Source organism: Stigmatopora nigra, chromosome 5, assembly GCF_051989575.1.
Source record: "Stigmatopora nigra isolate UIUO_SnigA chromosome 5, RoL_Snig_1.1, whole genome shotgun sequence".
Taxonomy (NCBI): Eukaryota; Metazoa; Chordata; class Actinopteri; order Syngnathiformes; family Syngnathidae; genus Stigmatopora; species Stigmatopora nigra.
Window position 1 is genome coordinate 9,340,855 of NC_135512.1, and position 26,818 is coordinate 9,367,672.

The 26,818-nt window shown below is 37.9% G+C and overlaps 2 protein-coding genes across 2 annotated transcripts; one reads left to right on the plus strand and one right to left on the minus strand.

Annotated features, from left to right (window-relative positions):
- Window positions 1-94: 94 nt before the first annotated feature.
- Window positions 95-23,870, plus strand: rnf13 (ring finger protein 13). The gene is made up of 10 exons (XM_077716591.1): window positions 95-284; window positions 2,091-2,294; window positions 2,933-3,013; window positions 6,549-6,671; window positions 15,738-15,825; window positions 16,715-16,805; window positions 16,906-17,011; window positions 17,140-17,233; window positions 21,295-21,375; window positions 21,654-23,870. Exons 2-10 carry the CDS (start codon window positions 2,181-2,183, stop codon window positions 22,019-22,021), a joined length of 1,146 nt encoding a protein of 381 aa, XP_077572717.1. The 5' UTR covers window positions 95-284; window positions 2,091-2,180; the 3' UTR covers window positions 22,022-23,870.
- Window positions 22,847-26,818, minus strand: LOC144196424 (profilin-2-like). Its single transcript, XM_077716592.1, has 3 exons — window positions 26,551-26,818; window positions 24,935-25,127; window positions 22,847-24,186 (listed from the first exon to the last, which is right to left on the minus strand). The coding sequence occupies exons 1-3, from the start codon at window positions 26,674-26,676 to the stop codon at window positions 24,089-24,091; spliced, it is 417 nt and encodes a 138-aa protein (XP_077572718.1). The 5' UTR covers window positions 26,677-26,818; the 3' UTR covers window positions 22,847-24,088.

A 26,818-nucleotide genomic window follows, 5' to 3' on the forward strand; every position in this document is an offset into this window, starting at 1 on the left:
GTACAAAGTGTTTACGTCTGGGGTCGTTCCCGGGAAAAAAACATGAATGACATAGATTTTAGCCAATCAGAGCTTTGTGTCGGCGCGCTCGTGTGGCGGAGGTTAGTACTTTCACAATAACCGAAAAAATAGCGGACTGGGGTTTTGCGGTTCGAGTCCAGCGTTCGAACTGGATGAGGCGCAACCCCAATCGATGTCGATCTTTCGCGTGACTCAAAGCGAGATCTTGCGATGTCCTCCGATGGAACTTAAATAGGATAAGATAAACATCGCTGAAAATCGAGGTAAAGACTCCCTTCTAGCTTAGCTGGGTTAGCACCCTTCTAGCTGGGGCTAGAATTAAAGAACGCAGTTATTTTCCATGCAATGACACGTCTAACGCGTCTTCTGACATTTATTTATACGTATCCCAGCACAAAAAAAGGCAACGATTTATTATCTATTTTTTTTCACTGATTGTCATTCCATATATGGTCATTTGCAGTGCGTTTTTTTTAATAGGCATCTGAGATTTATTCAGCATCATCATCAAAACCTCATGTTCTGATTTGATTTTTTTAAAGTTACATTTCATTATGGTTATAATTGATTGCAAGTCACTTGATTTTTTTATGTAATCTACCCATAGCTGTCATGTGATAGAAATTTCAGTTCCCTTTTATTTCCAATTTCAACATGTATAAATGCAAAAATATGTTAAACGCTACCCAAGACTGCTTACATTGATTTGTGTATCAGTGTTAATGACATAGTTTATAAATACTATCTATTGCAAAAATGGCTTTCCTATTAGGATTTGCTTTAAGGCCTAATTCTCATAATTTCAAATGAGCTATGACATTTTGGTCAAATGAATCCAACATTAATTTCTATAGAAGCAGTTCAACTACTTTTGTTCTCCGCAGATAATATTAAATATTTGTTCTTTTGATACCCTATGTCACACAAATGTTGATGAAGCAAACATTCCAAATGATCAACAAATGAAAATTACATAATTCAATTGTTCAATGAACCAGTTGTCAAAGATAATTAATAATTCAGGCAAGACGGCCTCCATAAAATATTTTTGGCATGAAAGAAGTGTAAAATGTTTCAATGTCAACTATAGCAAACATTTAATTTTTGTTGTATGGAAATTTGTATGTTTTTCCTAAAAAAAAAAAAGCTAAATATGTAATTCAAATATTAGGCAAACTGTACATTACAAGTATTAATTTCGATTTTTTTACATCAAATTTAGATTTGTATTGCATATTTTTGCTGAGATTGGCTCGCCACCAATTCAGAGTGTCCCCCGCCTGGTGTACATAGTTAGCTGGAATAGGCTCCAGCACCCCTGCGACCCTTGTGAGGGTTTTTAGCTGTTCTGAAAATGAATGTATATATTTTTGGGCTGTATATTATATTATACTTTTTGGATTTGACCTCCCCAAACTGAAATGTTTTTCAATTACTGTGCTCAAATCGGCGTGAATTTCACAATATTTAATGATGGTTTTAGTCTGAAACAAAGTTCTCAATAGGAAAACAAAGAATGCACATCTTATTGTTTCATTAAAAAGAGTCAGTTTGTATAAATCTGGTGGTTTACAGTTGATTCTCAGCACTTTGAAAGTAGCCACTGGGTCAACTGGGTGGAGTAGCCTTGGCTCTATTAATATGATCTAAAATTATACACAGAGTTTGACATACATACTTGGAACCATGGAATCTTTTAATCTTTAACTCGTTACTTGTACTTTAAATTCTATAAAGTTTAAAAGGTCTATGGCAATTAATTTTTTAAGAGGTGAACTCTCTCAAAACCAAACACTTGACTAATGTTCATTAAAAACAAAGAAAACAAAAGAAAAACAAAAAACAAATAATAACAAAACCAAAAAAAAAAATATTTACTATATAATAATATTGGTGGATGCACAGGTTATTTGTATGTGTAGAAATCAAAAAGATGTAAATATTTTGTCATTTTTTCTTTCACACAACTGATTAATAACCACACTTAATGTAATGTAAAGAAGTGACTTATTAGTTAGTAATGGTCTACCCCATTTGTTTTCCTAAACTTTAAATTGTGTGTTTTTCAGCTCTGACAACAACGGATGCTGTAGTATATCACACAGTGCATGTTCATGAGTGAGCGGTTTGGCAGCTGAGCGTTGCAGCGTGATGCCAAGATGCTGCTGTCCTTGGGAATGCTTATGTTGTCGGCGACGCAAATCTACACAATCTTCACCGTCCAACTCTTTGCTTTCCTCAACCTGCTACCCGTTGAGGCCGACATTTCCGCTGTAAGTCAATCTCGATGCAAGGCCTCACATTAGACTACAGTTAAAGTGCTCTCTTTTTGTGGACGGGTGCAATCTTGCTAGTATTTGCAAGAGGACTGGTTACACAGTATGTGAGTGCTTACTACTTCAATGGCTGCCAATAACAGTGAACCCTCTCACTCCCTTGAAATATGGTACCATCTTTGTGCACAAAACAAAGATGTGTACATAATCTTAGCAATGGATAGGTTAGTAAAATATTTTCACAATAGAAGTGAAAGAGTAGCTATCAAGAAATAACTGATGATAGCTTTTTAGTGACTTGAACATGTCCTGAAACCTAAAAATCATTTCAGATAAACTGTGCCTGTATTAAGAGGATGCATAAAGTTTAATGTAACAAGTGATGCTTGTTCAAGGCCCAACACTTCGAGGCAACGGTAGGAACTACAGCTATAGGGTAACTGTTCAATTTTGCTCATTTATTAGCAATGAATATGAACACTAGAAAAGAGAGGAGTTTACACCAAGCAGGCGCAGGTGCACTGGCAATGCAAATGGAGCCTAAAATGATTTATCTGTAGTTTTTTGTAAGGATTACATGTCTACATTACATTAGTGTCCTAAATAGCTAATTCTTCCCTTTTGGCACCTTTCAGTACTCATTTGACAACAAAACTAAGAATTTTGACGATCTCCCTTCACGATTTGGCTACCGACTGCCTAGCGATGGATTGAAGGTGAGTCTAAAAGTACCTTTTCTTATATTCTATACCAAGGGTGTCAGACTCTTATTGGTTCGCAGGCCGCTTTAACGTCAACTCGATTTTATGAGGGCCAGACCATTTTAGATATAATATTTAGATTTTTATTTTATATAAATGGATAAAAAGAACAGGGTTAAAAGCCCGGAATATTCATTTTTTTATAGATCTAAAACAATCTTTATTTTTAGCTTTTTAATATAATTTTAGATTATTTTTAACTTAAAAACACAGAAAAAATGATTAAAAATGACAATTATTGATTTAAAGGGGTGAAAAACAGCTAATTTAATATACATCTATGCTCTTCCTTTGATTTTGATCCTAAAACAGAAAGTCAGCACTCATGATTGACTTTCCCGGGCCATACAAAATTATGTGGCGGGCCAGATTTGGCCCGAGGCCGCCACTTTGACACCTATTCTATACTACATTACATTGTTATGCATCAAACACAGCCCATTAAAATGATACAATATAAAACATTTAAATACAAATACTAATGGGAACTATAATTTAATCCGTACTATTGTTAAATCTGTATTTTTTAATATATTAACATAGATCATAAAACCCTTTTGCCAATGTGGTTAACCAGTATAACCATTGCCAACTCATGTGTAATCAACCACTATAATGTTTATATGGGTAGTCTTTAGATTAAACTGCACTGGATGAGCAATGAATGAATTGAAAAGACATATTAATGTTTTATATTATATTTTTGTTTTTTAAATTGATAGATTTTTAATTTCATAATGAAAAACAGCAGCATGGTCTCTTGCATCACAAGGCAACACAAGACTGGGCAGCAGGCATTGAAACAAAGCCTTTTCTGTTTTCACTTGTACAAATGTTTCTGTGTATATTCCCACGTTTCCAAGACAAAACCTGACCATCAAAACATGTAATGCAATTCTGCATAGTTACTATTTTTATTTTAGCTTTAGTTTTTTTTTTAGGACAAAAAAGCCTTTCCACATTTTATGCAGAATTTTGCAAAAGGAGGAATATCCCTTGCATCTGTGTGATTTTACAGGTAACCTGACATCATAATTTCACCTTCAAATTTCTAGTTGGGAGTATGCAGCACTTGTCAGGTCTTTATATTAATTTTTATTCAGCAAAAGCCAATGAATTAACATTTTCAAGGCATTTTTAGCAGTACAATTTGTTCAACTTTCCAAACTAATGCTATTATACTTCTGTACTTCATATTCAACATTTCATGAATTAAAATGCGTCCAATTTGGATTTTCTTTTCATTCTAAAGGTTTTCCCTTTTCTTAAATGACAAGACTGTATAAAGCCATGTTGAACTTTCCCTGGATTCGATCTAAGAAGACGTTTCAATCAATTTAAATTTGGTATAATTGGTAGTAAAAGTTCTACATGTCATGCCAGACAGCCGTCTTGTCAGTTTTCATTATTTTTTTCTCAAGTTTACCAGCAACAAAGTGTTGAAACACATAATGCACTGCCCCCTTCCTTCTCTGAGCAACAGATCCCATAACCCTATTTGGCCAACAAAGGGCAAAGGTTTCCCCTTACTGTAAATCCATATTTGGCATACAGAGGGCACCCTTACCACAATTTCCACAGTCAGTAGAGCAAAATAGCAAAGTGACACTTGGGAGCTCCAGTGGAGGAAGTAGCTAAGGGTTATGGTGTCATGTGACCATGGTTCTTGGTAATTACTCACATCCTCTGTTTGATATGCACTTTACACCTATGCTCAATTTATGCAAAACTAACTTGGTATCGTAATAGATTTGTGTAAAGATAGCTTTGGTGTGAGTGTGTTAGTGTAGTCTTGCTCACTTGCCTTGTGAGGAAGCGAGAGGAAATGCTGATGATCTACTTTAAAAAATTTTTTTATCTCAAATGGTGCTTGACTTGCCCACATTTCCTGTTGAAACAGCATCTGACGCCCTTTGAGGCGCTTATGATACACAGACGTGCACATATGAAACCAGTCTTTTGCTTGCTTTGGTCAGGTTTCTATAAGACTATAAATAGTTAGACGCACCCTTATACTTGTGTCATTGGTATTTTTGTATACTGGTTCAATTTCCTTACATTATTCTGGCAGGCTCTTGTTTTATTGCTCTAATTTCTCCTTACACTCTTCTCTCTTGTTCTGCACCTCACGAGACACTTAATAGTGTGTTGGAAACTAGCCTGAGACATTGACCCAGACTTCTAGTGTGGAGGAAGTCATTAGAGATTTGATCTCAACCGGTTAGAATTCTTTAATATCCATCCAGCTGGGCCAACCAGCTTCTTTCCTTTTTTTATCAGAGATCTGGTTGTGTGAATAACAGCTTCGGCATGGAACCCCAGACATCCTTTTACTCAGTGAGTTAATTCGGATCTTCCAGTAGGATCTCAAGGCATTACACCGGGACTTCCTCTATAGGGAGGGCATCCTAACTCAATGCCCAAGCCGCCTCCTCTGGCCCCTCCAAGCCTTTCAGATCTTCTGACCCAATATCTATGGGAGATAACCTATGGAAGTTACTTGTTTTTTGGCTATTTTGTCCTGTCTTTTTCTTTCACTTAGGGCCCTTAGCTCTTTTTTTTAAATTAATCTTTTAAAATTAATTGTTTCTTTTCATGCAGTGTGAATAGAGCAATTTCTATTTATATTTCTGTAATAGGAACGCCACATGACTGCGACCTGTGCATCATCAACAAGTGAAATACGTCATTAATGTTTGACAAAACAAAACGCAGACACAAACAAGCAATGGAACAAGTGCAGGATAAAATATTCAACCATGCTATGAAAGCATAACAATGGAAATCTTACTTTAGTAAACACTGTGACAAATGACATTCATGCATTCATTCTTTCGCACATTAATGACTGCACACTAAAAAATCGGAATTGAAAAATCAGAAATGGGCATTTCACTCGATTCTTAATGTTAAGTAAGCTAAACATTTCAGACCAATTGACACTTCTGCTTTAGTTTGCTATAGGGACTTTTTCTTTAGTCGGGTCAGATCCTCATTCATTTGAAGAGGAACTTCCTCCATTCATTCATTTTCATATCGCTTATCACACACATATCATCCTTATTGGGTCAGAGTGAGTTTACCCTAGCTGACTCTATGCCAGAGGTCATCCATCAAAGGTAGAAAAACATCCGGTCATGCTTACATTTGGACAATTGACAGTCTTCAATACACCTGGCATGAATGTTTGAAATGTGGGAGGGAGTTGTAATGGAGAGAACACACAAAAGAGCCAGAATGTGAATAGAGAGAACATGTTTACTTTACCTAGCAACACCCGAGCCAAGATTTAAACTCCAAACTTTTCTAATTACTAGGTTAAAAAAAAAAACAACAACAACAACTATAACCACAATGTCATATTTTAATATATTAACTGTAGCAGCTCTATCACGGTCAATATAACCCTGTGTCTGGTATAATATATTGTGGTCATCTACAACCCTGCATTTTTTAATATGCTCATTAATGATGTCATCGAACCCTGCAGGGTTTCCTGATTGGTGCACGACCAGCAAATGCATGCGAGCCCATCGAGTCTCCGCCAAGGGACAACTTGACGGGTGCCTTCATTGTCCTCATCAAACGCTTTGACTGCAACTTTGATATTAAGGTACTACTTCTAGTGCATGTATGTAATATGTGCAGCTTTGAATACAGTGATACCTTAACTTAGAAGTGCCCCATCTTATTATTCTTTTCATTTTGGCCTTTAAAATTACACATTCAATTGAGATTTTCTCTAGTACATTTTTGTTGTTGTTTTTTTGGTTTTATAGGATCTTGGACGAAACATTTTTTTGTTTTTATAGGGTCTTGAACCCATGAATGACTGATTTGATATACAAGTAAACAGAGTAACAAGCTTGGTCATAGAAAACAATTAAACTTGTACTCAAGCTAATGTATCTCCCACTATATTTTTTTGCCTTTTTCAATCACACAATAACACTTAAATGGCACCTGAATAATTATTATTACAACTGCAGAAACGCTTTGTGTTGAGTGTTTAAAAAAAAAGAAGTTACTTAACAGTTATGTTATTCTGCTTGTCACTACTCAACATTTGAGGTTTAGCTTGTCTAAAAGGAGCGCAAGAACAGGAAGTGGTTAATATATCTCAAGCCAGCATATATCCATAGGTGCCTTTTGCTGTCTTATGAACCCAAATACATGCTGAACCTTGATTACAGAACATTAAAATGTGTGCTTAATATAAACCACATTCCCAAAACAGTTGGTAAAGATACACATTGTAAATACAAGTTGAATGTGTTTATGTGGAAGTGCTCAGTTTCAATATTTTATTCATACTATACCTTAGATGACAGGTCTAAACTTTAAATGGAGAAAATCATTTGACGCAAATACGCAGGTGCAATCACAGTGATGGCAAAATGACCAGACATAATTTGCATCACATCTTATTTGAATATAGTGAATTCTACAGACGCAAAGTAGAAGGGTATTGTATTGTTGGTCTATATTGTCTACTCTTCAATTATACTTTCTTTTTTGGATGAGCTTCACCCTCCCTCTTAGCCATTTATTCATAACTTCACTTTATTTTTGACACTTGGGTATTTCTGACAGTTAAAGCCGTCCGTTCTGCCCATTTTACTCCTTCGTTCTTTTTAAATGACCTTATAAGGCCTTGCATCATAACCACACACACACACAGTTTGTGTTGCCTTTTGCCTGTGAGGACATTTATTGCTTGAAACCATTTAATCAAGTCCTGGCAAATCTCCCCACAGACTAGACATTAACAAACATGCACACACACCCAGGTATTTGGAAGTCAGGGTTTAGCTCAAATGTCCTCACATTCCTAAAATATTTCCACAACCAAGACGCACCGCAAACGGGTTGGAATATGATAACATTTCACTTCATGTATGTTGCTCAGTTTGTAAGATACATTTCCGTGTGATGTCAGACCATTTGTTGTAACATATGACCTTAATGGTGGTCTGGATTTGTGTAAAGGTGGAATTTGTAATTTGATAGGAAATAATATTACTGTTTGTCTACTCCAGGGGTGGGTAAACTTTTGGGCCCGGGGGCCACATTGACTTTAAAAATTTGACAGATGGGCTGGGTCAGCGCAAGATACGATACAACTAAAAAAGTGCATCCGTTAACAGTACATATGAAACATAAACAGAAAAATAGGACTAAAGTATTAACATACTCATCAAGTAAAAAGTATACAGTACAAAGTAAAGTAAAAAAGTATGTATCAAGAAATATTAAAATGTGATTTAAAAAAAAGATAGAGGGGCTGTAAAACACACAAAAAAAACAAATAAGAGTGGACTGAGTTACTGCCACTGGCTTCCGCGTGATGGCGCCATCTTGGGGAAGAAAAAAAATATTTGGACAATGTCGGCGGGCCGGATTAAAACGCCCCGCGGGCCGGATGTGGCCCGCAGGCCGTAGTTTGCCCATCCGTGGTCTACTCCAAGGTATATTTAAGTGAATTTTCTGATCCATACAGCAAGTGATTTATATAGGAAAATCTTGAAAAGCATCAAGTGTATCTAAAGTTTTCTTACACTGTATCCAGTATATTGTCATTAGTTTGTGTTTTTTTTATATGCATGTATCAGACTCATATAGCTTTCCCCACATACAGTACCTTAGCTGACCTGAAAGAGATGTGGGTTGAACAGGAAACCATATACCACCTACCCCACTACGCTCTTTCTCATTGGCCCCCTTTTTCCTTCCTTCATTGTCAGATCCTTTTCAGATTGACTGTCTCAGTAACGCATGTTCGTGTCTATACACGTGAGGACATAATGTTCAAGTTATGTGGTATGAAGAGTTGAGGCCAGACATTTCGAAACAAGTTTGTTGGGCTTGGTCATCATTTTTTTGCACTTGCAAATAAAGTCAGCAAAACCCATATTGATCAATGACACTAAGTGCGTTAAAACTGACTTTCTTATCTACTTGAATTGATCAATTCATTGAAGAACCAGTTTGTTTGGTTATGCGTCTAAAAAGGAATTTAAAACAATCAAAATGACAAACTTGTAATGACCAGATAAGCTAACATTTACTTATTTAATTCTTGTTCTACTTTTTTTGTTTCATGTTTGCTACTCATCATAGGTTTCTTTTGGTACTGTAACTAAGTAAACACTGACTTAAAATTTAAAAAAAAAAAAACGTTATCCTTTGAAAACAAATTATGTGGTCCACACTTGTGATATCACCTTAGTGCTGAAATTATGAAAAGGACAATGGTCATGACAAATCAGATAATCAGAGGGTGGTTTGGCTTCCATATCTTCATTCATGGTTCTTTATTATCTATTTAGAATGAACCCTTTTATAGCCCAAACCACTAAATAGTGATTGACAGCAAATTAAAATGATTTAAACTCCCCTTTACATACATTTGGCCTTATAAGGTTATTCATAAAGCTCAAAAAGTAAGCAATTATACAATGATCTCTAAAAAGAGCAAGTTTCAACAGGACACAACTATTCATTGAAATGGTGTCTGCAGGGCAAAACAAATGTACTTCTGCATATCTTTTGGGAGTGGCAGTGTAACTTCCTCTCCAGTTTTTTTTTTTTCCATCGGCAGATCAAATATCTCTGAAAGTCTTTGGTTGACAAAGGTGTGGCCTATAGGGACAAATTTCAAAAACCACTCTAATCTGGTTGTGAGTAGACCTAATCATTTTGTAGGAAAGCAAAGTCTGTTTCTGCTGCGCTGACTTCAAATCCCCAGAGCAATAGACACTAACAAACACATACACATTTAGCTTTTATTAAAGTGATGATCTAGCACCCTGCACCCGCTTGCTCACTCAGTCTTATGACTAAGGATGACTGGATGTATGACTTGTAAATGTGTTTCCCTCCTGATTCTTCTAGCTGTTGACTTGTCTTGCAATGTGTTATGGCAAAATACAGCACAGTGTGTTCCCTAGAGTCACGGGTACTGTTTCTGTAAATAGCAATTTCCACTTCATGTATTCTGTGCTTTTACACATTAGAACATCCAGTAATAACAAGCTCGTTGGTATAAATTCACTTAACTGTTGAACTGAGAATGAATTTTACAGAACAGTATTATTTTGCATTTTTATTAAAGGCTATTATCGAATTTATGTCTATTATTAGAAGTATTATCAAGACATCAATGATATATATTAAATTACTGTATTTTTCAAATGATAAGTCGCACCAGCCAAAGAATACGGAATGAAGAAGAAACATTTTTTTTAAGTTGCACTGGAGTATAAGTCACATTTTTGGGAGGGCCTTTTTTCATTTTACAAAACACAGATTAAGGCAATAATATTAAAACAGGCAACAGGCTAAATATGCATCAGTTAAAATAACAGTTATTCAGATGACTATAAGCTAAAGGAACCACATTGGCTGTCAGTGGTCAGAAAATAAAATATATATATATATATACACAAGTCATACTTGAGTATTAGTCTCAATCCCAGCCAAACTTTTAAAAAAAGCGCAAGTTATAGTCCGGAAAATACGGTACACATTTATTTAGTCAGTTAGAATCAGGCCTACCAAATGTGCACATTCAAGTCGCAGAGTTCAACTGGTTATGCAATATGTATTGCCACATCTGATAAACGAATTATCTCTTTCGACACCTAATATGATTATGGATCCAATCCACCCCCTACAGACAAGTGTAAAAAAAAAAAAAAGGAATTGGGCTCTATGGTTATGCCGCGAACAAAACAATCATTTCAAATAGTAAAATAAAAAAAAAAAACAGTTATGCATGATTACCAGTGAACTGGAGTCCTCCTTGGAATTTGCAGTTATATTGAACCCTTTATCTAATCATTTGCCTGGACCTTGGAACTAAAAAAAACCTTGGCGAAATTCTTGTGAAACTGAAGGAGAGAATGGATATTGGGAGGTGGATGGTTCGGAGCAAAACAATGTAATGGAATATCGTTTAGAGAAAGGGTGGGCAAACCTGTCCTCAAGAGTCGCTTTGGGTGCAGCGAATTGAAAATATATCATTCAAGCCACAAATAATTAACAGCCATTAAACGTGTTTAGAGGATTTACATTTTTTACTGCGACAGATGTAACCAAAACTCAAGTTTACAAAACTATCAACAGATCTGGACAGTAGAAAATAGTCTATACCAGGGTTGGGCAAACTTTAAAAATCTGGCAGATGGGCCGGGTCAGCACAAGATACGATACATATAAAAAACTGCATCCGTTAACAGTCCATATAAAACATAAACAGAAAAAAAAGTATTAACATACTCATCACTCATCATTAAAGTAAAAAGTATGAAGTATAAAGTAAAGTAAAAAGGAATGTATTAAGAAATATTAAAATGTAATTTAAAAAGAGGTAGAGGGGCTGTAAAACACGAAAAACAAATAAGAGTGGACACAGCTACTGCCACTGGCTTCCACGTGATGGCGCCATCTTGAAAAAAAAAAACATTTGGACAACGTCGACGGGCCAAATGTGGCCCGCGGGCTGTAGTTTGCCCATGTCTTGTCTATACGGTTGCACCTATGGGTTTTTGTAAACAAAACTATGGGATGCTAGAGTGACAAAGGATAAGGGGAAAGAATAGAAAATTGCATAAGAAAAACCAGTGCATGAAGCGGACTGCTTTAGCTGCTTTACTACATCAAGGACAAAAGGAGGAGATGATTGTGTTGTGAGAGGAGTAATCTGCGGTCATCATTGACACACAAACACACACCGGGTTCTCATGTGGTAATGATGGATGAAGCCATCTATGGTCTATTTCCACACGTGTTGCTTTAGAAAAGCAGAAAAACGGTTACTCTAAGTAGGTAACACCCCACCCCCTTCACTCTTCTAGTTTTGATGTTTATGTTTTTAAAATATTATATTTTATCACATGATGGTTTCCAAATATACTCATTTACCTTGATTAATAGAAGCCACTCAGTTCAATGAGTGCCTTATAAAGCTAAAAAAAAAAAAAAAAGCTACTTTACTGAAACAAATGTCAAGAATGTTGTGACCTTTTTTTTTTAAAAAAAAAATTAGCAATTCAAGGATTTTAGGCGTGACATTTTTTTTCTCCTTTTCCAGATTGGAGGTTATAGAATTTGAATTACTTTCTTAACCAGTACACGAACATCCATTTTCTCAGACATTCCATTTCTGACATACTATATAACACCTGTTGAAAAACAATCATGGAAAGCTGCAACCAAGTTGTGAAGTTTTAACACAATGGACAGTCATTTCAATGATGAGAGGTGGGTCTTGAACCAAATAGTCTCTCACTCACAAATTTGAATAATGAATGTATGTATAATTACACACTTAGCACATGTTAAACCAGAAGAACCTGCAAAACACACTGATGGCATGTGCACTGTAGTGGCTTGAGTTAAATGTCTTTCACCATGAGTCAAAGTAATAGAAGTCATCAGGTTCATTGATTGCCACGGTCCGGGTTCACGTAAAGACAATTAATGGGAGCCTTGAGCATGTTTCAACTGAATGAACTGGCTTGTTCCAACTTGTGCCACATAGCATAGCATTTTGCAAGACATTACATTGGAAAGATTTCAAAAATGGCTTTTTCTAAATACTTTTAAGAGGCACATGCAAGATCCCATTAAACTATACCAAGGTTTGTGAACCTTTTTGATGAAGAGAGCCATAAACAATTCATATTTTCAAACATTATTCCTTTAGAGCCATACTCAGAATTTAAAAGTAAAAATACATGAAAATGTGAACATTTATTATTCATTTCACCACTTTGAAAGTAAAAAAAATTGAATTATTTTAAGAACATTATTTTACTGTTGCTAATCAATGAGTATCAATTAGATAATGCATGCAGAAGAGTCTAATAAAGAAAAATTATGATTTAAGAAGGCGGAGAGCCATATACACCCATCAAAAGAGCCACATATGGCTTCGAGCCATAGGTTCTCTACCCCTGAACTATACGAATATGATCCAGTCCTTAACTTTATAGCTTATACCTTCACTTGTTTCAAGACATTCTGTGCTTAATCCAAGGGTCTCGTCACTGCCTTTGCTATTTCAAAATTAGTTCAGCTTTTTTATTTCATTAGCATAATGTCTGTCTTTAGTTTGTCTTAAATACAAAGTGGATATAAGAAAAACGTTCCGTCCATTAAAGTACCAACAAATCACTGTAAGGTTAAACTGTGGTATTCAGTTGAACCTTGTAAGGTATGTTACTATGTGTTCTTATCAGTGGTTAGAAATAACTTGCCATTTTTATGCGTGCTTACTTGAGACAATGATATATAGTAACTATATGAAAGCGAAGCATTGCAGAAATGTGTATTCCTAGTCTCACAAACACAGTTTTCTTCCCCTCTGTAAACTTCCACTTCTCATTTTCTTGTTCGCTCACTTCTGCTCTCCTTCTGGGCCCCACCCCTTTTGTCTCAGGAATGTATCAAATGTTCACATCTTTGCAGAGGCTGAATTCTTCTTAGCGAAACAAAGCAAAGTATGCAGATGACCGTTATCTTTTAGTGTCTCATGAATGGTAATTCAATCTAATGCAAATGATAAAATTACCCAAAGCCTCTGGGTTTGCAGATAGCTAGCTCTCCTTATCAAAACACACATGCTCACACATATAGAATAACGCCTCATCTAGGCATCACACAGTGGCTATTCATACACTCAAACAATACACCTTCATAGCCCAACACTTGCAGTCACATTGGCACAACTGCCATACACACGGCTTCACGTATGTGTGCACGCTGGTAGAATTATAATGACACGGCACAGACAAAACACAGAGCTATTCTGCCTAAGCATCTGTGAATGTCTTCGCGCACATACACACACGTACACAATTGGCCCGTCACAGGTTTAAATGGATTTTCTTACATTACTGTAGTAATTTTGTATAAAGACCCTAGTCAAATCCTCTCTGAAAGATTTCCAGCCTCAGCTTTGTAGAAATTGTACTAGTCTTGGTATAAGAAATAGAAGCTTATCATTAATGCTGGATGACAACCATGTATATCACCACGTTAGTTTTGTTTGACGAAATTCTTGGGAAAATAAAATCTTCAGTTTCTCTGTATGTGTGAATGGGGACATGTTCCAATGTAACTCACTTTAAATTACACCTATAAATTAACAAGATATTATTCCCCTTTCATCTTGTAACAACAAGTACATTATAATATCTCTGGGTCTGTTTTTTTTTCATTAAGAAAATCAAACTGGCATTCATTTTCAAAAATACCAATCCATTGTAGAGCAAACAGCAGCTAGAAGATAATTAGTATAAATTATGAGCTACAAAATATCCTACTTTGCATCACTAAAACAATATGCCTTTTATTGGTTTGCCATGTGTTGGGAATTAAGATGCACAGCTGGACATTTTTTTGACCGATTTGGTTGTAAAAAAAAAAGTCAATTGTAAGGTTGCCTCACTCTCTTTTTGGAAATGCAACAACACAAATAACTCCAAGATTATTTTGTCATATCCTATTTCCTTCTCAACATCTGCTGTCAGAAGATCACTACAACAATAGCTGAACAGGATACGACTACTTCTGTCCTGCATCATAGCCCCACAGATGGGAGAGATGCTATTTACAGTTCCATTCATTTGGTTTCCTACACATGCATGATGCAGCAGTTATTGCAACAACTGGCTTTATATTTTAAAACTCACATTGTTTGGAATGCACAACCATTGTGAACATTTGGTGAGCAACTGTACAGTGCATTTGTGTAAGCAAAGCATTAGTTTATTTATCGAATGTGTTGTGTGTAGACGTGTATGGGCATGTTGATCATTATTGTCATGGAGAGTGTTCTGGGCCTAGGGTGTGTGTGAAACAAACATGTTGGTTCTTGTACAGACTCTTGGGGAATGGGCTAACTGCATCACTATACGTATAGTTTGTGCATTACTTTTTTCTACATGAAATACTTCCTAATTCTCAGCAATATACCGTACTTGGTTAGCTTTAAGTTCACCACCTTCCGTGACCACTTGCAATTGGCAGCCTATTAATCACCCTAAACATATCAACTAACTCAGTGATTTTCAACCACTGTGCCGTGGCACACTAGTGTGCCGTGAGAGATCGTCAGGTGTGCCGTGAGAAATTATCCAATATCCTTTTTTTTTTAAAATTAACATTTATTAATAGTCCAGTGTCCGTGCTGTAGTAAATATACTATACAGAGTGTCATTTTGTAAAATTTTTGGTTAGTGGTGTGCCACAAATTTTTCCAATGTAAAAAATGTGCCGTGGCTCAAAAAAGGTTGAAAAACACTGAACTAACTGACTGTAGGGATTATTTTGGTTGGTAACAATTAGCTGTTGACAAGAGAATTTTTAGAATTAAAAAAAAAAAACAACTGTGTATCTATTTTGCAATAAGGCTCTACTCAGGGTCCACCAACTCTAGTCCTCGAGGTTAGCTATGTAATCTGTTTTCCATGTTTCCCTCCTCAAACTCACTGTAATCAAATGATCAACTCATCAGGAATCTGCCCAGATGTCTGATAACACTCCCGATGATTAATTTAGTGCCTTCGATGACCGCAGATGATGACCCTTGCTCTAGCGTGACAAAAATGAAGCTCTCTGTTTAAAAAAAAAATGTGAATGAATCAACTAAATGGGATTTTTTCCCCCCCAGGTCCTCAATGCACAGAAAGCTGGGTTCAAGGCAGCCATTGTCCACAATGTGGACTCTGATGACTTGATCAGCATGAGTTCCAATGATCGTAAGTGTACTAGCACTTCCTTTCCTTTGCCCTGTGTATGAGTATGCACCATCCTCCACATCTTTCTGCTTACCAACCCCATGAATAGTACAAATAAGGAATCCTACTCAAGTTCTGAGATGTTTTCTCGGAATGCTGCAATACCCTGCAGCAGTTCAGCACAGCCCACTTTAGTCACTATGAGCGTATCTGTCCCTCGTCCTCACTTGAAGCGGTATTGTCAAGTCATGAATTATCATAGTAATGTGGAGAACATGCTCTTGCTTATCTGCTGAGCATGTTCCTTCTTGTACCTTTGTGGAGTCATACTATATTTAACTATCTCTCCTTTCACACTTGATAAAAGCCTCTGGTACTTTCAGATACAGAAGCTCAAGTCATTGCTTCAATTTTATGTGCAGTTAAATGAAAAGAAGCCAAGAATGACAAAGTTGAATACAATTTTCTCTATGTTTTCCCACATTGTGTGCAAGTTTTGGCAACAGCATCATTATTGGTCACATTTGTCTTCATAATGAGTTACTTTTGTCTTGACATTGCTCACATTTGACGCTTTGCAGACATACAGTATTTCAGGGCAAACATATTTGTTAAGCAATTCACTTGACAAAGGTGGAAAGCCCTTTATACCCACCCAGTTTGGTCCAGCATGGTCCCAATTGGCTATTCTCAACTTTACCTTATATTTGCCAAAATGAAACATCGGAAATAAGAATCCAAGAGGAAAGTGCAATGAGGACACACATTTTCACACTTGGGCCAGTTTGTAAAAAGCCATGCTTTGCTCCCCACTTGTTTTTTTGCATGATGCTTTAATAGAATCAACACTGATTGCCGCATATTGAACAGAAATCAAGTTCCGTTTTCTCTTTGCATTTTCTGTTTCTAGTGGACGTGATGAAAATGATCGATATTCCATCTGTGTTTGTCAGCGAAGAGACAGGAAACTCTCTAAAAGAAGAATACCTATTTGACAAAGGGTACATTGATGTTAAATATAGTACATATGCGGGGGGGGGCTTATTAACGGCTGGTGTAAATCATCTTTCCATTTTTAATTCGTGACTTGACTTTTTTTAGGGGCCGTGTGGTCCTAATGCCTGATTTCAGCCTGCCACTTGAGTATTACTTGATCCCCTTCCTCATCATAGTTGGAATATGCCTCATCCTCATTGTTGTTTTCATGGTAAGTGCCTTGTTAGAATAAAACTCCAATGGATCCAATGACTCTACAATGAACTGCTATTTATTTATGTGTAGTGCTACTGAAGCGGCGTGGTATTTAGTAACGGGACATTTTTCTTATGTTCCAAGATCACAAAGTTTGTTCAAGATCGGCACAGGGCACGTAGGAGCCGCCTACGCAAAGATCAGTTGAAGAAACTTCCAATCCACAAGTACAAAAAAGGTAATACTAATCCTTTTCCCATTGGTTACATTTTGTGAAGATTTTTCACTTGTACTCCATTCAACTATGACATTAAGTAGAGTGTAGTGTATACGATGGCTAATGTATGACCAAGTACACCAATGCCAAACTGGTTTTACTGATTTGAAGTGTAAATAAATGACGAGTTGCCGGAGGTGTTCATGCTTGGGTGAAGGGAAAGACAAAAGTAGTATTTTGCATTATAGTTCCATTTCATTTCTAACTTGACTCTACTACGAAGGGATTGTATTTTTTCATCTACTGGAAGTAGTAGTTTTGGCTATTTTAGTATGTTCAATGTTATGTGCATTGAAAAAAAGGTTTCTAAGGCATATGATAACCATTCATAAAGCAATACTTTGAACTGTACACGCTAAAGCACATTTAGTGTCTAATGCTTGTGATTTCAAATCGTTGGATTGGATACGCATTCCATGTGACTATCGCGATTAGGCTTTTGGAATGTGGGTGTCCCACTTTACATTATGACCCTTCTAGAGGTTCAAAAACACTCCCAGGGTCAATTGAGTGAAAATGGCCAATGTCCAATTTCCAACGAAGGTGTACCTTCCAAAGATGGTATGCACTAAAAAATCTATGGTGCTTGTGTAATTGGTGCACAATAGCAGTGTGAGACATAGGATCTTTGTCAGTACCCAGGATTATGCAACGGCAGCTGCCCTGCCTGTCATCACATCACTCTGCCGTGTCAACGTCTTTGGTCCCATGTGATTGCGGAGTGTTGCATCATCCCTACCCAGTTTTGTTGTCAACCAGGTTTCTGACGACAACCCCCATCAATTTCAAGCTTACGTCACATATTTTAACACTGACCTCTATCTCTATCTTCCTATACTCACACATTTGGAGAGAGGAAAATAGCTGAAGTTTTTGAAGGCCGAAAACAGAGCCGCTCTTTTGTTCAGTGACAGGCTGCACACTTTTGGCTGATTATCTTCCTAGCACACTTAACACCGCTCAACAGAAGTTCAGTAGGACAGGGTGCCTCCTTGGAAGGTGAGAATGATGATGGAAAATGTACTGATGAATAAATTTAATAATTATAATAATAATAATAATAAAGGAGGCCACTGAGATGGGATGTATCAAGAGTCCTTTTTAGTAGTCTGGGTTCAATAATGAAGGGAAAGTTGTTTGTTGTCAAAAGGCCTCTTGAGATTAAATTGAATGCTTTTATTGTCATGATACAAATATAATGAGATTTAAAGCTTCACCTTGAAGTACGCAAATAACAACAACAAACAAACAAATTGTCTATAAATAATAATAATACATTAATAATAAATAAATAAGTAGTCAACAACATAAATAAGTACTCTACATAGATAAGTAGTCAACATGAATAAGTGGTCTCATAAATAAGTAGGTACAAAAGTGACTAAAGTGATTAGCAGCTTATGGATTTTTATTGGAAGTGCAAGATAAGTCTTGATTAGGTCCTCCTAGGTGCAGAACTATGGTTGACGGCTCTTGGGAAGAAACTGTCCTTGAGTCTGTTTGTCTTGGGTGTTATGGTCGTGTAGCGCCTGCCAAATAGGCTAAGAGCTTTTCATGTTAAAACACAATAATCTCAAGAGGCTTTTAAAAAAATAATTCACATTAACATCCATGCTATTGAAGAAGGAAAATGTCAAATGCGCGGCTAGTGTTACATTACTGGCTGAATAATTCTTTCACAGTCCAAAAAAAGGCATCAGACCAGTTTGTCAAGTTTAAGAAAGAAGCCGGGGTAGGTTCACTGAATGTCAACTTGCTGTATTTGTTTTTGGCTAGTTCTGTTTACAAAAGAGAGAAAAAAAATCCCTTGTTGAAAAAGTGAATACAGGGTTCTGAACTCCGAGGCATTGAGCGTGTTTGTCAAACATTTCAGGCCATTTTTCCACCCTTAACCCACACATTTCTCATATTATTGTTATAATCTAAAAAACATCAGTACAATGTATCGTCTTCCCGATTCAAATTTGTGTCAAAAGGATGAAAATATTTGGCTTCAGACAGAACTTTGCAAGGTGCAATCAAAAATGTAGACAAAATTATGAAAAGCAAGACATCTGAAAGCTTTTTTATGGTCCCGGAGGTCTGGAGTCTGTCCTAGGGGAAATCCACGAAAGACAGACGACACCCTAAGATGGTCGCCAGTCAGTCGCAGGGCACACAGGGTGGGTATCGATCCCACGTTGCCCGCACTGATGCGAGGCGAACGAACCACTACATCGTCCGAAACTTTTAACACAATGTTTACACTTCCTTTTTTTTTTATTTTTGACAAGCGTCTGTGAATGCTCATGTTTTTGGCAGAGAGAGAGAGCACGCAACAAATGGAATGGACCTCTAAGCGATGTCATTGGCAGCCATTACGTGAAATAAGTCCCCTATAAAAGGTTTCGGAATTGATCTCAAAGAAACAATGTTGCTAAACAAAACAGCAACGCCTACCCAAGCACCGAAACCATCGCATGGATGATTTACGAGTGTGGAATCTTACTGTTGCCTTTCAGATGCCATTTATTGTTATGCAAACATGTTTAGACGAACAAAAAAAACAATAATAGTTGACACCACGCCATAGTTTAGCACTCATTCGAAACACATGAAGTGAAAACTTTGCCATGAAATTGAAGTTGCTGACAGTGGAGACAAAATGAGGAAGGGGGTGGAGGAAGAAGCAGATGGTGCCGGTGAATATGACTGGGCGTCCATATAAGGCCACATTCGGTCTTGGCGTCAGCGGCAGAGGAAAACATGTTCACTTAGAGCTTACGTAAACACAGTAGCTCATAAGAGTCCGCCCTCCCTCAAAGCAGGAAGAAACTGTGGAATTTGGACAGGGAGTCTGTTCTAAATTCTTTAACTCACTTCTTTGGACTGGCTTGGATGCTGGGACTTGTTTGGAAAAGGCATTTTAAAATTGTGAATGCCTGAAAATGGTCGAATTGTGCGCAATCCATTAGTGTTGATCATACAGCATCTGCTTTGAGCCACAACTCACGCCAGGGCACTCACATAGAAATCTTGGCATTTTGAAATGATCTTTCCATATTTGTCTTGCATTTTAAAAATTCATCATAGTGAGTTATATTTTCATTGTGCAATGCTATCTGTACACCAAACGTTCTTTCATTTTTTTTTTTTTTTTTTAGTGCGTCGACCGCAGTTTTTGGGGTAGAAGGTTCGATCCCATGTGGGTTCTCCCCATGTGGAGTTTGCAAGTTCTCCACAGAGGTTGCATTGTTTTTTTTTTTAATTTTTTTTTTTTACGGGTACTCCGGTTTCCTCCCACATCTCAAAAATATTCATTTTAGGCAAGTGGAACACTATAAATTGTTTGTAGGTATGCCTGAACATGAATGGTTGTCGGACTCCGTGCCCTGCGATTGGTTGCCAACCAATTCAATCGGGTTGTGGTTGTGAGGATAAGCGGTTCAGAAAATGAATGAATAAATACAATGTATCCATTAAAATACCAACCTTAGTTAATATATATTTACAAATATATATATATATATATATATATATATATATATATATATATATATATATATATATATATATATATATATATATATATTTTTTTTTTTTTTTTTTTAAGAGTTGTATGATTTTCACAAAACATGTTAACATAGTGCACCATGTAGTGTAGAGGTTCACTCGCTTGACTTCATTGCAAAAAGGCATGGGCTCGATTCCCGCAGGTGATGGTTTGATTGGTTGTGAGCATTGTCCTCTGTCTCTTTGTGTGCCCTGCGACTGACTGGTGACCAGTCTAGGGTATAGTCTACCTTTGGGTCCACGACAGCTGGGGTAGGCTCCAGCAACCCCTGCAATCCTTTTGAGGATGGGAAGATGAATGAATGTCAACAAAGATAAACAGGTCTTCACTGTATACCTGAAGAATGTGAAATCAATGACCAAATTATTTATTTTCCTCAGGGCTATATATGAAATAAAACACCATATGGGTTATGTATTTATTCGAATTTACAAAATCCAAAAAATATTGTTTTTTTTTTTTTTCGCAGGGGACATATATGATGTGTGCGCTATCTGTCTGGACGAGTATGAAGAAGGAGACAAACTCCGGGTGCTGCCATGTTCTCACGGTATGCGTTAATGACATTATAGTTTGGTATATAATCTCATTTTATTTGTGGGCGTCTTCTGTAGACATGCATATTCTCATGAATGTGCAGCTGACCGGATCCAAATTGAATGATCTTTGATATATGATTGGCCGTCGTTGGAGTGGGTGTGTTGGTGGGCAACATGCGTGGTTACTTTGACACATCGTGCAGACGCAAACTATAATCTCAAGCATCGTTCGCGGCTATAGTTCTAATCGTAGCTCACCTAACAATTAAAGAGCTGGTGTCCCCAACAGCTTACCACAGCAAGTGTGTGGACCCCTGGCTGACCAAAACCAAGAAGACCTGCCCAGTGTGCAAGCAGAAGGTGGTCCCTTCACAGGACGACTCCGACTCAGAGGAGAGCGGGGCCGAAGAAAACGACGATGCATCCGAGAGCACCCCGCTGCTACGCTCGCTGGCCACCACCAGCGCCCACTCCTTCGGCACCATGTCAGCGGCGTCCCGCTCCGGGCGACATGGGGACGAGGAGTCCTCAGAGTACGAGGACGACGAGCTGAACGACGAGCTGAACGACAGCAGCGACGGCGAGGAGGTGAACGTGGAAGTCCAGATGCGTCAGTCCGGCCCGGAAGTCTGCGATCGGGACCTGCTTCAAGCTTGACCCCGCCCCCAATCCCAGCCGAACGTGCCGCTTACTTTAATATTCTTTTCCCACATGTTCAAAATGTACATTTTATTGCAAGTTGGTAAAAGGCACATTTGGAGAAGTTCATTTTTCACCTCACGATAGAACTTGGCAGATTTATGGGGATCAAAAATGCAAGACACACTCCTACAGATGTGCACTGTATAAATAAACAAATCATATGTAGAAACGTTCATTCCGTCATTAACAATTTTGCTTTTATTTTATACATGCTAATGCACCTTCTATATGCTCCACGTTTTCTGGCTGAGTTTGTGAAAAAGTCATGTAAAATAAAGTAGAACTCTATTGGACACTCTTTGAACTCAATGGCTGCCGTTAACGGAACTAGACGTCCGATTTTATTGAGAGGGTTAACAGCAATTTTCTACTAACTTTGCCAGTCCTAATGAATTGGAAGTGGAGCACCCGTAGACGACACCGAAAAATGAGAATTTGCAGCCAATCCTGCCAGCTGGAAGGGAATTAGACATCTACATATGTATTATTGTCAATGGCAGGAAATAAGTTAAATATTTTCATGATCTGTCAAAAGAAATTCAGATCTTTAAATTGTTTTTTAGATTTGTTTTCACAATAAAAGTGCCATCTTTATTATTGTAGCGTTATTCAGTACAGGCCGTATCACTATTGAATGTTTTAGTGCAGACTAGTAATACTAGTGTCATTAGTCTATTCTTAGACCAAATTAGTTTATTATTTTTTATTTTTTGCAAAAGGACCCAGCTGCAAAAACTGACACGTATTTGAGGCACGACAACGATGACAGAACAAGAAACATTTTTCTGGTTGGAATAAATTTATTTTGATCTGTCTGTAAACAAGGTGATACATCAATATATGGCATTCTTGGTTGTGTGCATATGAAATTCAATGCAGTGACAGACTATCCCAGATACAAGAAAACAAACATGAGAACAGGTATCAGCAAGGGGAACTTGAAAACAGATTTGATTAGGACGAAGAACATGAACAGTGAAATTGAAGCTAAACAAGTAACCTTTCCCGGGGGGGGGGGGGGGGGGTGAAATCTTTTATACAAAAGAAATAGCCCTCGAACATTATGGCACAGGATCCAATGAAACAGTACCCGTTGGTTCCGACCAAACCCGTCTCCCAAACAGTGTCACTACTTGATCAAATGGACGTTACAATTGTAGGTGCTCACCTCAGCAGACGATCAAAAGGCAATAAGTTCCACAGTAAGATGTTAATGGAGCAATGTTTTCAAAATTCTGTTCAGCATCAGAACAAGAACAGAAAAAAAAAAAATTGTTAAACGGTCACCTACCACCACCTAACTTGCTTGCCGTTTCCCCACACATTTTACATCTTAATATCGGCACCCGAGTTTTTACTGCACTTGGTCCTAACTGGGGGAAGATGACAGGAAGGGGTACAAGCAGCAATAATATACACCATTGATTGGAAAGTTGAGATATTCCTCATCAGATGAAATTGTGGCCTCTCTTGGTACAAAATGACAGTTGGTTTTGCAATAAATTTTAAAAAAAAAACATCAGTGGAATGTCCTTTGATGTGTTTAGCGCTTAAGAGCAAGACATATTCACCTTTGTTAACTGAGCCAAACTATTACTAATTGCCAGGTTTGCGCATGCCCAAATCGGAGAAGAGAAAAGTCAAGTGTTCTGTTGACAGTAAGGACTTTTTCCTGAAGGGAGGGATGCATTTGCTAAGACAGTGGAGAGATGAACACACACTTTCCTTGAGCAAATTGTTGGGAAAGCAGGAAGTTGTGGCAAGGGACTGCTTAAGCACTCCAAATAAAAATTAAAAATAAAAACATTGGCCGCTCTCACGTCAACAAAATGTTTTGGCTTTTTTTCTTTGTTGCTGGTCTTTGTCGGACGGCGTCTTGCGTCGTCCGCTCATCTTGGCCATGGATCAACTTCAAGGGCAGATTTGGTTTTGGGCAAGAAAAGATCTGAACTAGGACAAACTGAAATGCTGCAGGGTGGTCGGTAGGAAGACAGCTAGGTGGGCTGGATGGCACGGGACACCTTAAAAGTTGTTGTCCTGCAGGTATTTGACCATTTTGTGTACTATTGGGTTCAGCAGTCCTCCGCCAATACCATCATTGCCCACAGCAATAACCAATGCTGGTGAGCACAAAGAAAACAAAATTCATTATGTAGACAGGCACACCCGCATGCGCTCACAGAACTACTGTTTTTGTATTTAAATTAGTTTTGGCAAAGGCTGTGCCATTACAGTTTAACACTAAAATAGCACAGCTATAGCTCAAGTTTTCAAACTCATGTTTAAGGAAGGTGAGAATGTATCCATTTAAAAGAAGTTACTCTTCAATAATGCTGAGCAACAGGGCCCAACCACAAGAATGGGCTTCATTAGCTCTTTCTGCCATTGACTGGAATTCTTTTTGAGTGGGAGAACCAAAACGAATTGGATACTGTGCTGTCGATGGCGCTCAAATCCAGCCATTACAATTAAAATAAAATGCATCTATGGCAGCAAGAAGTTAAAGACTTGTTTCTTTACAAGAATGTGGCAATAATAGGAGTGTGTGTTGATTTATTTTCAAAAACATAGCACTGGAATACTCTTAGTCTCTTAAGGAAGACAAGTTTGACAGAATGTCGACAACTGCACCAGAATAAAACATTGCTTTTCACTAAAGTTGTAAGATAACTTAGAATATCTTAGATTGATTTGCAAAGCCATATATCGCACTGTTGTATAGTCATATTGAAATATAATTAGTGAACGCCTTGTATCACAAATCGTAGCAGGTATCCCTTATAAGTCTAATAGGACATTAAGTTCGGTAGCACGTCAAATGACCGTATGACAAACTTCCATTCAGGACACAATTTTAACGGTACTCACCTTGCAACGTTTTGCCTATACTTAAGTTGACCGTGGTACCACAATCACTATTTTTTGTCCGGAGGTCCATGATCCAGCATTCTTCATTTTCATTCCCATCTCTGATTACTGAGCACTTGTAAGCACCTAGCGTCACCCCATTGATTAACACATCCGTACGATCACGACTCAACAAAGTGTCAATTTGTGCAGCCTGCAAGAGAACACAAGTCACAATCATTATTCCAGATCAATAGATGATTTAAAAAAAAAACACAAACGCTATTAAAAATACGTTTTTCATCAAGTCAGTGTGTGATTTGAAAGCTAGTTTAGCTTCAAATATAAAATATAATGTATTTGTTTTAATGAGCCCTGATACATGGGAGTTGTTTTAAGAGAATAGAAATTAGGGAAACACGAACCGAGGCAAAGAGCCATAGTATATACAATATATGATAAGCAAAGAGTCATGTGGCTCAATGGCCACATAGTATATATACAATACATAAGCAAAGAGCCACGGTGTCCATCACCCCTGCTCTAAACGAAAGGCTCGTGTAGGTTTTACTCAAGTTTGGATGTTATGTTTAAATGTTGTTTTTTTAAGTGTTGGTTCATAAAAATGTCCTAAACAAAAGGACTGGATTGGATGTGTTTTGCCATCAAAGCCAGCCAATCAGTTTACATGCAAGCAACAGGTCTTGACTGTAGCCAAAGGGCCTCGCCCTACCCCAAGTCTAGTCTACAAGTAGAAGTGCAGTCATTTGGGAGGCACGTCTGAGCACATGCTGTCGGCATCCAGGAAGTAGAAATTCGACCGAGCCCTCGCCTCAGTTTAGCTCGCGAGAGGCTCCAAAGTCCCATCATAATTCGACAAAAAACAGGGCACTTCTCCACTACCCAGCTTTTATCTAGTTAAAGCTAATTGAATAAATGTGGACCCCGAACAGTCCCACACCCTAAAGGTGGAAATACGCGTCATTTATTTAAGTGCTGATTTCAGGTTAGTTTAAGATTGTGGGCTTAACAAAACAATCCACTAGCTCAGTGCGATTCATTTTTCATGAAAGTTTAGGGAAAACTAGTTGAACGAGGTTTAAATCCTATGTCTTATAAACATCAAAAGGGTATTTCCGCAGTGCATACTATTTGATTTTAGGCCGAATAACCCGAGCAGGAGTTGAAGGTTTAGGGTTGGGCGGAAAGGCAGTGCGAGAACATTAGAAAACTTTGCATTCGCTTAGTTTAGATCAGCGGCGAATCGACTTTACATTGCCGAGCGACTCGAAGCCAGGAAATCCCCGATAGGGCATTTCGCAAGTCACGTTTCTTTCCGAATCCACAGCACGCGGTTCCACACTCGTCGTGGTGGACGCCTCGCATTGACCGAGCTAGCCCGGTCGCGTTTCCCTCGAAATTCGCGGCGGTCACGTCGACAGTCGAGGCTCGTTCATGCCTGTTCAAAACGGACCTCGGCTGTTCCATTCAAACGAGGTTTTTCCTCACAGGGAGGCTGAGGGCAAGACACCATGCGGTCCCACCCGGCCTCCACATGAAAGCACACGTCCGACCGCGTACACTTATCTTCGCACGCGGGACTAAATAGCAGTTTAGCAATTGTAAAACATACTAACCGTTATTTCTTTGAAGTCAGGTCCATGGCATGCCCAGGTATATTTTTTGTCTCTGCACCCAACGATGGCTGCGTCCTTGCACAAACCGGATTTTATTATACGATCCACATAGCTGTTCCAGGACATGTTTTCTGAAATGTGTTGTAAGAAATAAAGCAAGATGGGTTATAGAAAGTTTAGTCGAGCGACCGGGCAAGCAGTTCAAGGTTCTCCGCTTTCTTCTGCTCACACCAACCAAGAGTAACCACAGCGGCTAGACAAGGATTTG